Source organism: Geospiza fortis, unplaced genomic scaffold (assembly GCF_000277835.1).
Source record: "Geospiza fortis unplaced genomic scaffold, GeoFor_1.0 scaffold66, whole genome shotgun sequence".
NCBI classification, from domain to species: Eukaryota; Metazoa; Chordata; class Aves; order Passeriformes; family Thraupidae; genus Geospiza; species Geospiza fortis.
Window position 1 is genome coordinate 7143618 of NW_005054312.1, and position 13820 is coordinate 7157437.

A 13820-nucleotide genomic window follows, 5' to 3' on the forward strand; every position below is an offset into this window, starting at 1 on the left:
TTTCCCTTTGCTGGCCTCGGTTGCAGAAAACCTTTTGATTTTTCTACACTCAAGAAAAGGCATCCTATCTTCTTTAAAAACTTCAAGTGAATTCCTTGTTAATCTTGGCAGGCTACTAGCAGCATTTCTTAAGTGCAAAGGAAGACTGTCCTTAATTCTGCACTTACATCAATAAAAATGATTACTCCCAGGGCTATATGGCCCACATTTTAAAAGTCCAGTACCTCCATCATCTTCCTCAGTAAAACAAAACCAAAACTTGTAGGCTACACACATGTAAATAGGGATCCTAATTTTGTTATAGGCTAAAAAGCTGAAGGGAGCAAACCTCAAAATAAAGCGAGCAAGTCATGCAATACCTGGAAGTAATCTGTGATGAAGGATCCAAGTTCACTCTTCAGCAGCCGTCTGTAGACAGAAGGAATGGAGCCATGAAGTAGCAGCCACTGCTGGTCATTTCTTACAGCTATACCTGCACTTTACTACCATTCATACCAAAGATACAGGAATGTATGGGAATGGGTCCCTTTGGACACAGTTAGATTTCTCTTACATATGTATTTTACAAAGGCTATTCTCAAATTATAAAGGAATTAAACAGTTTCTCTGAAGTCTTCAATATTATAAACCATATACCTAGAAAAAGCAAAAAAAGAAATTACCTCCCTGAATGAACAGAAAGCTGGGGAGAAAATCTGGAGTTATTTAGATTGAAATCCATAATTTTTTTCTGCTTTTTTGTTTAAACAAAGATGCTTTTCATGTCATTGAAGATAGCATATCTCCCTAATATTGTACTTCCTTTTCTTTTGGAAGTAGAAAGTGAGGATAAGGAGAGGAGAAATGAAACAGAAGCTGCACCCATATTTTAACTGCCACATTTCAAACAATAAAAAACAAGGCATATTTTCCAAGGAAGAAATTCTAGAAATTTAACAAGAGGTGTCTTAAATACATACAGGAAAAGCCACTCTAAAGAAATCTTTCTGATGAAAATTGTTGGCTTTTAAATTAAGCTGTGATAAAAGTTTTAAATTCTGATACATATTTGCGTTTTTAAAAAAATTTATATAAAAATCAGGACTGTTTTACATCAGACGCAGCATTGAAAAAAACAACTTAGGATATTCAGTGCATTTGCACTTTAAGCTTTCAGTGATTGAAAATAAATTCTGTAGCAGCAAATTCTGCCTAAAATTTAAAGGTTGCCCAACACTTTCCAATGCCAAACACTGAATTTTTTTTTTCTGCTCTAAGAGTTTTGCTTTTTACCAATGTGAAGTACAGTCAAGAGTGCTTGAAAATAACATTTGAATCAGCAACCAGCCAGTTCTGAGGCTGGGTTTTTACCACCAAACTATGCCACTTTACCTCATCTCTGCTCAAAGTCAAATTCAACAGCCTTCCTCTCTAACCATTTTACAATGCTTCTGCATTTATTTGCATGCCAAGATGCCTTTACTCTTTCTCTCTCTGAGTGCTTGTATTCATCCACCCAAATCAAAACCCATGTCTATGTCCATGAGATCAATAAATCAGGTAAGTCTTCGGGGACTGATTTGTCAGAAGCTTTTCCACTGGCTTCAGCCTAATCCAGCAGGCTCTCCACCTGACTTGACAAGCCCAGCAGGATCTGGCTTCATGCAGGTAAGGCCAGATTCTTGCACCTTAGAAAAAGATCAAGGGAGGGGGTCTCTTCCTAAGCATGGCCAGGTCATCTCCCACTTAGGGAAATTCCATTTACCAAAGGCATTTCTTACATTTCCTCTTGCTGTGATAACTGACTTTCAGAGCAGGTAAAAAAAAAAAAAATAGCCAGTGAGATGGTATCAAATCACAGCAAGATAAAATCTAGGTGGCAGCAATCCAGAACAAAATGTTACCACCTGCTCATCTCCTGGTCCTGTCATTACCATCCTCCTTCAAAACTGTCCTGTGTTTCCCCTCTGCCAAATGATGAAGCATCGTGCAGAACCTGAGAGCCTCTTACTGTATTTGCAAACTACAACCCAGGAGCTGAGTGGAGAACTACAAACAAGGGCAAGGAAAATGCACCAGCTCAACTTCATGGCCCACAAGAGTTGTCTGTCTCAGAGGTCTGGCTTTTCCCCAGTGTCAAGCTAGGGATTCGCCTTGTGCACAGAGCTCACCCTGTGCTGGGAGCTCCATCCAGAACCACAGGTGTGAGGCTGCAGGTGTTCATACAGACACATGCAGAGGCCTGTTCTTTGCTCCTTAGATGGGCATTAATGTGGATGTGAAATGATCTATTTAAAGAGTGACATTTGGAGATGTAACCAATGCTCAGGACACCTGCAGGAACATTAATCATGTAATTCAAGGTGAGTGCTTCCAAGTACAGCCTGGCAGTGCATGTCTGGGGAAAAGGGCATTTCCCCTCCCACCATGAGCACTGCTCTCAAAGCGTACATAGTTCATAAAGAATTTCCCATTCTTTGCCTGGTTTTCGCCAGTCTGCATTCACTTCAGCAACCAGCAAGAAGAGAACATGGTCCAGCCTCTGGGGCCAAGCCCAGACCCCACAGCAGTTCTGCCCAGTTCTGCCTCCCTGGAAGGCTGGGAAGGAGCACCTGCTTGCACTTCAGGGGAAAAACAGGATGCAGCCACTGCCACAGGCAACAGGAGAGTCACAAAGCCCAAAGCCACCCCCCAGGTCTGCTAACAAGCTGGGGCTTTAGGTATTTCCCAAGCCTTATGACATCTGGTTTTATTTTCATGTCCACAAATACTCATCCCGTGGAGAATTAAGACTGCTCCAAGTGCTTAAACCTAACTTGAAGACTTCTGACCTGAACACACTAAAATATCATTAAACTGCAAGATGCTGCCCTTGCTCAACTCTCAAAAGGAATTATATTAAACTTTTTGGGTTTGGGACTAGACCAAATTGGACAGAGTTTCCTGCCCTAATAGCTGCATTTATTTTGAAAGTGGGGAAAGGGGTAGTTTAGACTGCTGTTTGGTACATACTTAGTTCAAACTGTCATTTGAATTTTTAGGACCTCAAAAAAATGCAATAGGAATGAGGGGAGGGCATACAAAAGAAGAAGTAGAGACACGTGTGACAGCACTCTTGATGAATTAATATGGATGCAGTGGTAAAAAGAGAAGGAGGAACCTACATCCATTAGCCCTGACAATACTTCTCTCAGCAGCACTTGAAACCAAGGCAAGAATAAATAGTTCTTTATCTACTCCACAGTCCTATCTATTGCTAATCAAACTTTCCAACTAATCAGAATGAAACCACAGATAATCATGAAACCTGCTTTTAAAAGAAAACGATACTTTTAACCATCACTAGCATCAGTGACAAAAAATGTTAGCTAGGCTTTTAGTTGTTTTTATCTTTACTGTTCATATTTTCAGGTTTTGCTCTGCAATTATCATGTGAAGATTAAGCTTTTAAACAAAATGCTGTGGTTTGCTTTAAACACTACACAGTTCTGAGAAGTTTGGTTTCAGAAAAGAGATGCCAATATTATTATGTATAAAACACACCCAAAAGAGGCATAGCTCCTAGGAGGGAACAAAATCCTCACAATCCAAGCCAATACACAACCTGTCCTTATCAAAACTACACAAGTTGGAGAAAAATTATCCAAATTATCCCGTACCATTCATATCACTCAACAGCAAGAAAGAACTTAGCCAGAAATCCCAAAGCTGTGCTTAAATTTGCTTTCACCCCTTCTCCTCCCACCAATATCTTTTAACTGTGGTTCTGAAGGCAACAGATCCCAGCAAACACCAAACAAGAAGCCACAAAAATCCATTTTCATGCATTTCAGCAACCTACCTGATATTTTCATTGAGGGTGTAAAGTTCATTGTTCTGCAAGCCTCCCCCTTTGAACACATTTATCACTGCTGTTTGTACACTGCCAAAAAAAGAAATGAGACAGGACAACATCCATGAATAACAGTGTGATTTACCACAGAGCACAATGTGAGCAAGGCACCAAAGGCAGAGATTACAACCAGGTGAAGATAATTGCCCTTAAATAGTTCCACTCTTTCTCACCTTGAAATTGTTACTTTTAATTACCTACATTTGCCCTGGGAGACAGAGCAGAACCAACCTCAAGTTCTGCATAGGGTAAGCAAGGGAAAGTTGTCACATGGGTCCTGCTCATGCCAGATGTCTCTTGAACACAACTGTTTGGGGGATCTTTGCTGGGTGCTGCAGGCTAGTTGCTATGAGGAGACATAGGTTTTTTTGGTAATATTTGCCAAACATATCATGCTGCATTATCCAGGGACTCTACCATGAAACACCCACTCTGAGCATCTGGCAAGACCCTGGCCATGCTGGAAGATGTTCTGCAGCCACATCACCTCAGTCAGATCCGAGTTTGAGCACTGTTAATGCTTGTAAGATGCTGCTGGAGTATCTTCTAATTCTCTTACCAGCACAGAGGAAGTCAAAGTCACAGCGGACAAGAAGGTTTAGCAGCTCTAAATCTTGCCATGGCTAACAAGGGCATATGTCATTCCCTAAGCAGACATTCCCTTCTGCAGGCCAGTTATGGCATCTGCATGCTTCACAGACCTCAGCTCACTATCACGGCACAAAACTGCTGTGTTTTTGCCAGGCTACTTTTGTGTGACATTGGTAAAATGAGCTAGGTCAGCAAGCAAGAACAGTCTGCAGAGCACAGAGCTGGTGCCATGTGGCAGAAGGGAAGGTGGGAACACCCACTTCTGGTAGCAGCAAACCATTACAGCAGATCAAGACACAGGACATCTCTCTCTTCACCTTTCACACTGTTTTTCCAGTTGCCATTGCTGCAAGACACACACAGCAGACAAGATTTAGCTATCAGTAGGAAATGCTGATTGAAGCACAAGCTTAGTAGTTGTCAGAGGAACTTGACTGTGATAAAAGCTTCATAATATGCAAATACATGCCTTTGTGAATTAATAAACTGGCATTTATTACAGTACTAGGATTGTGTTTTCCTAAATGGTACTTAAAAGATGCAACTGTTTACAAAAAGCAATTTTGCTTTTCAAGACAGTATGGCTGAAAAACATTATCCAAAACCAACTGAGCACTAGTAGGTCTAAATTTTTCAACTCCACAGATGCTTTCAATGCCAGCAAAGCCTGGACATACCAAAAATTTGTGCATGCTTATAAACAGATGAGTTTAGTCTTAAATGGTGTGAAGCACAAGCATAAGATACACACAGCCCTCATTGAGGAGCTGCTGCAGGGCAAGAGCTCAGGCAGGTGGGTCCTGCTGACCTGTTCCAGGCAGAGTTGGAGCTGAGCTGCATGGCCTGCCGGGCTGCCTGGAACCGAGGCAGATCGCTGAGGACAGGGGAGCTCATGAAGCGAGGTCGGGGCCTTCTGAACGAGCCCATCTTGTGGAACTGGAGCGCAAAGGACAGAGCTACGGTGAACCCTCCTTTCATAGGGTCAGGTGCAGCGGAGCAGGACCATCAGAAAGGCTCTTCTCTCCAAGGTTCAAGCATCAATCTCAGCAATGTCCATGAGTCTTCAAGCCCAAGGACTCAGTCAAAACTGAAAAGCCAGCCCTGGACTAGCAATTCCCCACCGTGCCGGGCTGTACATGCGCTGCATGATGAAGGAACTGAAGCAGTCCTGCAACAAAAAGAGAAAAGAGTAAGGAACAAAATGGAGGGACGAAAATACCCTGTGCCATTAACAGCAGCTTGAGAAGACTCTGGAATTCCAGAGTTCTTCAACAGCCCTATTTCCCATCTTGCCTCTTAAACGATGACCCAACAGAGCCAGTCAGAAATGCAAGCATGGTCTCTCTTTTGACTTCAATTAGCAGAGCTGCAAGATGCCTCAACTCTTCTGCCAGAGGCACTTGCAAATACCCCTAAATACAGTTAGCCACTCAGCTTGTATATAAAATAGTAAAACTGGAGAAAGAGGAAACTATTCCACTAGAGAAGTACAAAAGATGAACAACAGAAAAAAAGATGAATAGTCTAACAGTGCTTTTTTTTGGGAAGTGTTGTGCAAGGGAATAAACCCACTTGCTATCAGCTCACTACAAAAAGAATATAATAAGGAGCTTCTTCAAAAGAGTTCTAACATACAGATATTTTGAGCATGAGCAGGGCTTTTATGTTTCTGGTTTTTCTACAGCATGAGAAGTAATTGCTAGGCCAATTACGAAATGCCCGTATTTTCCACTCTGATCATCATCTCCATGTAGATGACTGTGTAGCCCCAAGTAAACCACAGAAATAGAAGAAGCGAGCTTGAATAAAAGCCACAAAAAAACTTTGGCAAAGCTTCTGTACTTTGAAATCCTCCCACTTTAGATGAATACAAGCAATAGATGTAGTCGGCAGTTTTGAGAATGAGATGTGAGACACAGGAGAGCAGAGGAGAAAAGAAACAAACAAAAGAGTTGTGTAACTGAACTGCACATGAAAGATGTAAAGCAAAATCTCTTTTCTACTACATCTACAGCACGAGGTGAAAAGAGAGATGGTCAGACAAAAACAATGCTATGTGTCTGCACTAATTTGACTGGTGTTCAGCCTCGGGAAAATCTTTCCACTGCCCAAACTATAATTAACTCTTACATATAAGAAAACAGCTTTCTTCCCACCTGGCCAGCCCCATTTTATGCTGAGCTCACTTTGTTACCCCAGTTCTGCACAGCCTTGGCAGATTCTGATCCATCACCAGAAAGGCCTTTGCAAGGCCCTTGCTGTGCCATGGACACCACATGCCCTGCCAATGAGGAAGCTAATGGAGAAAACACTCCACTTTTTAGGCACTGAAACACACAGTACTATCATTCTTGGTGCTGTTCAAGAAATAAATACCATTGTTATATCCTCACAAGCTAAATACAGTTTGCAGAGATGTCTGTGGAACTGGAACATGGCTACAAGTGCAACTTTTTCCTGCTTTAGACAACTCCTGGCTGTCTTCAGAGATGACAAAGCCCAGACAGTCTTTTGTGACATAAGCTTAGCCTTAACTATTGTTGCTTGAAAGGGTATGTTGATTCTTTGCCTGCTCTGTTACAATTAAACTAAAAACAAAAACAAAGTCATAACTTTTAGACATTAAGACTAAATGTAAACTAGTACAACCACATCAGCAGAATCTTTTGTGTGCATTTTGCAGCAGCAGTTCATTTGACATTGCCCACACATTTTCAATCTGCCAGCAATTTCTCCATTGACAACTGTAATCACATCAGAAAGCACCAGAGGAAAAAGCTACAGCACCTTGGAGAGCCGAGGCAGGTTCTTTTCATAGCAGACCAAAGGGTGGCCGCAAGGCAAAGCCCAAGTATAGAGGCTGCTTCTGTTGCAAAACAAGAGCTCCTGCCAATGTTTGTCTACAAGTTCTAAAGCTGACAGCATGAGGAGCTGAATGAGTGACAGATCACTTCTCCCAGCACAGTGTAAAACTTCTCACTTAACAATCTTTACACATAGAAACACAAAATTATTTGGGTTGGGAGAGACCTTAGAGACCATCTGGTTCTAGCCCCCCTGCCACAGGCAGAGACACCTTTCACTTTCAGAGGTATAAAATGCAATATAAGCATTATTTCTAGCAGGCATTTAACAGGGCTAGAAAGCAGTGGTTAAGATGTGCTAACCCACAAGCCTCCTCTTACCACTACCCCAGGTGCCACAAAGGCATGCAAGCACCCTTCTCCCCAACAATGAAATCATTTTATAGGATGCATTCATATCCATTTGAATTATATTAAGTTGCAAGGGGAAAGCTTAAAATCAGAAATGTAAAACAATATAACAACCTCTGTGCCTTAACATATATAAATTCAGGTATGGGTAGGGAATTCTTCGGCCCATTCTGTGCAAACAGTAAACCAGCACGACGAAGGTCTCTTCTGAGCTTGGGCTAGGGATTTACAAGACTGATTCCACACAGCAGAACCATGGCTTTACACTGGGCCCCATGATGAATTTCCTGTCAAGTCAACCTTACTTTAGAATCTCATTAAGAATTTAAAGCAAGATCTTCAGCTTTAGGACTTGATTCATGGTCTTATTTCCTCAGGACTCAAAGACTCAAATCTCTCCTATCTTATCTAAACCCAGTAACTATTAAATAGCAGGCCCACCAAACTCTTACTCTGAAGGCAGGCTAACCCTAAATGGTATCCAAGCATAACTGACCTTCGTGTTACCAGAACTGGAAATGTCAGTCTGTGAGAAGGATCATTCTCTCCCCATGCCTACAGCCCATTTAAACTGTTTTCAGAGCTCCATAAAGCTCAAAGTAACAGAGTGTTTACTAAAAAACTGACTTTTGTAACATGTACTCTGCAGATCCTGTGCACCTACCTGAAGGTACAACAAAGCACCTGAACCCAATCAAACACTTCCATCACTCCAGATTTTCCTTTCACAGCAACTAGCTTCCACTGAATGTTTTCCCCAAAGCAAGGAAGCCTTGTAAATAATGCTTCATTTTCACAGGGAGGTTGCAGCAGCAGTTTCTTGGCAATGTCTGTGGTGTGCATTCTGCAGTGTGCAATTTTTTGGCTTTTTAAAAACTGGGAGAAACTACCCCTGTGGCAAGAAAGGCATTAACATAGTTATAGGCTAGTAAGAAGCCCTCATGGTATTCAGGCTATTTGAGCTATTGGGAACAAACAGCATTTAGCAAAATGCTGAGCAAGGAACAATTTCATCTTGCTGTGAAAACTCTCACAGAATTATGCAGAAATGTTCAGAAACACACTGTTCTTCTAGAGGCTTTCACTATAAACTCCTTCACATCTGCATTGTCTTCTTGCTAGGATTAAAGTGGTTTAGAAGGCTACAAAATAAAACTCAACTTCTAATAATCACAATCCTATTAGCAAACACAGAACTTGAAAAAGCTTTACAGAGAAGCAATCACTTTTCCCCTTTTACACAGAATGATGGGAGACACCAGGATGCAGCATGTTCCGGGCACCAAACAACATTCTCTCCATCAATTATAAAACACATTAAGAGTCAGAGACTGAAGTGCAGTGACTGCATAAGACATACAGCCATACCAGATAATTTTTCACTGCCATGTGGTTGAGCTGCTGGGATAATGCTTTACATAGCATCAGGGGATTTCAAACTGTTTGCCAGCTGATATATCCTAAAACATTCCCCATTCTTCTCATCTTGCTTAGTGACCGTGCACACCTTTTTTGGCAAGTCACTTGTCATGACTAAGTCAGAGAGATAGGTACTGCTCTTCCTTCCCTGCCAGATGTCCTACCTCCCAGTCCTTTTGTTTTCCTTACCCTTGATTGTCATCTCAAAGTCCGGCTACCAAAACCCTCTAGAGCTCTAACAAGGCAGAATGTCATCTGTGTAAAACTCAGGTCTCCAAGGGAGCTAACTCTGCAGAGATGAAAGTCAATGTCCCCAACTGAGGCAGCACAGCAGGACCATGAGTCAATCTGACAACAATGTAATTTCATCTACTTGTAATTCATCACATCTGAGTAAACACTTTTAGGATTAATATGAATCTTCAAAGAAAATAATTGAACATCAAGACAAATCCTTTTCCAACACACATAGATACAGACATTTATAAAAACATTACAGTCATGAAGCTAGGAAACTTTTATTATTTGTTTTCTGTTAGCCATGAAAAACAACAGAGAAATCATTATAAAATGATTTCATGAATTGACCTTTCCCTCCCAACAGACCATAATACATCTGACTGTCTGGAGGAAAAGCAAGATCAGGAGTCACCCCTACTTCAACATCTCTCTCTACTGAAGAAAGAAGAACCCAAATTAAAAATGGGCACCAAGGTCTCCAAATTATGAATCTTCATGATAATCTTGGGCCAAACAAACAAAAGGCCCATGGTAACTGAGATTTAACAGAACAGACCGTTTAAAATTCCTCTGATGTCTTCTCTGTGAAACTCAGAGCAACAGTTGCTAACAGAAGTGACATGGCAGAAAAATCTACAACTGTTTTTGCTTCTTAGAAGAAAACTTTCACCAACATTACTTCACAACAAATTCACACCAAAAAGCCACAGGTCCAAAAGTAACTTTAAAACAGGAGGGAAAGAAATAGTGGAGAATGAAACAGAGCAATAGAGAATGATGGGTTATCCTGACATAACTGACGTTTTGCCATTGAATTATTTTTAGTGTTAAAAATAGCCCCTTCATGAAGAAAAATACACACTTGCTTATATTTGTCTTTTATATGCTTCATGCAGTTGTGACATTGATGACGTATGATCATAAAATACAAAAACTGGACACTGCAATAAGGATCTGAGTGTTTTGTAATCATTTTCAGTGTAGAAGACAGAACCTTTAGAAAAATGCCCCACTGTACTAAGCCTACAGTGCTTAATGAGCGGTCCCATCCTGCCTCAGACACAAAAAGTATGCAGAGAGCTAACCAGATTCTTGTTAGCTGATTCTTCTTCCAGCCCAATAAATCTTCAACAAAGTATGTGACTGGCAAAACCCTTGATGAAAGTTCATCTGACAAGATCTGAAGACACCACTTCTGACAAAAATCCCTTATTTACCTGCTATGCAGCCACACTGAGAAGTGGAAAAGCAGCTCACAACCTGTAACTTGGAGCCTTGTAGCTCATCATAATTACACATGGCACATGCATGAATTTTATTTATATTCTTACACAGGCAGTATTTGCCAATACTACATCAACAGCACATTCAGCTCCTCTTACAGGTCCAGTTGCTCAGTTTCTTAAACAAGGTTTGATCATCATCTCGCCTACTTTTCAGGAGAGAAGATGATAAAATTGAGATTCACTCAATAACTAACAGAGGTTATTTCTGGTCAACAATGATCAGAAGCTGTGTCTTAGATACACCTCAGAAGCTATTGAAAGAGTTTCAAAAATGTTCAAGCAGTCTAGGGTCCAGTTTTAGGAAATATTCCTTCCTACACCGTCATGCTTTCATGCCTTCACACCTTTGGCTATCTGACCCATGAAAAGTTTAGTGCTTAATCTACAGCCCATAAAAACAACAGGAATTGAACTAAATATTGATCTTAATATGATTTGAATCAAGTCCTGAATCAGCATGGAGAAGTGGTGACACTTTGTCTTGTGAGCAGCTCCTTAAATAAGGAAAAGTTTATCTCCAGGTGTGCTCATGCCAGCACCAGGAGCACAGCCCATGCCAGGAGACATTCCCAGTTCAGGAAGGTAAGTGGAAGAGTGTGAGACCAGCCTTCAGGTCTTTCAGTCTTGTCAATAGGATTGATCCAAGTCACAAACTGTAACAGACAGCTTCTTCCACCCATAAATTAATGGCATTTGTTTCTGATCCCAAAAATCATCACCCCTCCCTGCACCATGGGAAAGCCCTGAGGGATCCCAGGGAGGCTCAGCCCCAGGCAGATGGGCCACTCAGTCCTGCAAATCACTCCTTTCATCAAGAGCTCTTGGAGGCATGCTAATAAGAGTAAAAATAATTTGCTCAATTTTCTGGCTGAGGAAATAAAAGTTGCTAAGCCAGTGAAGTGACTTAGCCTGGTCTTCAACCTTGCAAGCCAGGATCCTATTCATCAAACAAAAATATCCCTCTAAGCTGCTTTAATGAACCTTTCAAATTATTTGACAGGGTTGGAGAGAAAAGGATGAATCTGATCTACCTCTCCTTACCTCTCCCTTCCTAAGCTGATTGAATACCAAAAGGTGTCTTTTTTTTTTCCTGGCTTCACCACCACAAAGGCAGCAACTTGATGTCCCATAAATAGTCCTGAGGTGTTCCACTGGCCTCATATATCTGTAATTAAAATGGATAGATTTTAACTATTGAGCTTAAATATGTTATCAAAGTGACATCAATAGAACTGGGGAAAACAGCCCTCTTGATACAAAGTTCACACTCTGGTATGCAATCGTATAATCAACAATTTTACTGCCACAAAACAAGATCTCCCCTTCCTTATCTTCCTCATACACACCCATCTCCACAACAGAGACAACAGCATCCCTCTTTTTCATCCCCACCTTTTGCATATTCCTTCTTCCAATTTGACCCACACCATGCCTTTATTTCACCATACATATCAAACAATTTCACAAACAGATCTAACTTGGCTTTGATAACAGAACCATTTATGAAGAAATTCAGTGGTATTCACTCAGTTGTGCTCTGAGTTTCTGAGGTTAAATCAAACCTGAAACTCAAAGTGAAACTCTGTTTAAGAGTGAGAGTAAATATATGAGGAGGGGAAAAAACCTTTGTGTATATCCCACCATGGTCTGAGAACGTTCTCTGTAGCAGAGAGACCCCTGCAGTCCCCTTGGAGTTTACAGCCAGTTCAAAGCAAGACTGCTACTTCACATCTATATACATGATAGTACGACTACTCATTAGAAATTTAAGAAATCAATAATAACACAGAGCAAGCCAGTTCAATGTGAACTAAAGAGATCTGCTCAGAGTAAAGAACACACAGAAAAATAAATATCTTATATAGGAGTAGCATCTAAGACAGCAAAGTTATTTTGTTTTCTACCATAGATGTTCTGAGTTATTTCAAACAATTTTTTTAATTCCTAGGACTCACATCATTCAAAAATTGAAGAAAATTTTTATGGCTATTAAAAGGCACGATATGGTTGCAAAACACTCTGACATGCCTGGGTGAGAAGAAGAGCTCATTAGGATCACTTAGCTGACCAGAATGAAGGTAGAGACAAATTTGAATTAGATGCACTAACAGATTATTTAATCTGGTTGAAATAAATTTTATCTCCCTAATAAGCGATTACCACACCAAAACCTAGCTACAAAAATGTCACACAGGCTCAGAAAAATAAAACTGTTGGAGTGGTTTGAGAATGAAAAAATACACTTACCTCTTTGGTACAATAAAAAACAATCCAACAGAGAGGAGGAATGGATAAGAAGGGGGAAAGATAAGATCTATCACCATTTTCTGATCAACTGAAAGCTTTAGGGTATTTTAGGCATTCCATAAAGTTGCATCCATAACAGCTGGAGCAACAATCCTTTCAAAATGGATCACTGCAGTGCTATCATAATCCACAGCACCAAACTTACCCTCAACTGTTTTTTGAGTTTCACCCACCAACACATGGCAAATGTAAAATCACCACTGCTTCATCTCCAATTCTGTAGCAAGGCTTTACTTAAGCTGTTAACACTCCAAAAACCACAGCTGATTTAATAGCAAAGTACTCCAAGGATCTCAGGCCCCCTTATGCTGTTCCTACCAGTCTTAAACTCACTTGATAAGCAGGTGATTTTCAAGAAATACAGCTAAATGGGAACACACAAGAAAACAAGGAAGATGAAACACACACAGTTGTTTCCTTCCACTGGCAGTATTCCTGCATTCAACAGATGCCCTAGTAAATGCACCCCTACTGGAGAAAAACAGCCCAAGAATGTATCACTTGAATGACACAAGCATGAGTAAGCTATCAAACTCCTTCTGTAGAAAAGGCCTTTGGACTGAATTGACAAATAGGTTTTCAAACCCAGAAACTAACTTAGCATTGCTCTCCCTTCTGAATTTCACCCATGTGGGAAGTGAAGAGCCATTCCTTCAGCACGGGCTCTAAAAATATTTTCACAAATCTCAGAGAAACTTTGACCATTTAGACCATTTGACCTTTTAGACCATTCCTTCCTTGATCAAATGTGGTGAATTCACAAACAAATTCCTAAGGGAATTCACAAGAGAGGAACAGACAAGCCACAGGATGATTTCTTAAAGGTGGTCACGCTCAAGGAGTTGCGGTGAATGGCTCCTTACCCAAGTGGAGAGCACTGGTCAGTTCTGG

At 40.8% G+C, this 13820-nt stretch overlaps 1 protein-coding gene across 1 annotated transcript in view; it reads right to left on the reverse strand.

Annotated features, from left to right (window-relative positions):
* Positions 1–5625, reverse strand: part of PRR5L (proline rich 5 like) — a 28833-nt gene extending 23208 nt beyond the window's left edge. Inside the window, exons 1-3 of the mRNA XM_005419564.2 lie at positions 5271–5625; positions 3821–3901; positions 360–408 (exon numbers count right to left, since the gene is read on the reverse strand). Of these exons, the coding sequence (XP_005419621.1) occupies positions 360–408; positions 3821–3901; positions 5271–5440 (300 nt within the window). The 5' untranslated portion in view covers positions 5441–5625. The remainder of the gene's footprint in view (positions 1–359; positions 409–3820; positions 3902–5270) is intronic.
* Between the last annotated feature and the right edge of the window lie 8195 nt (positions 5626–13820).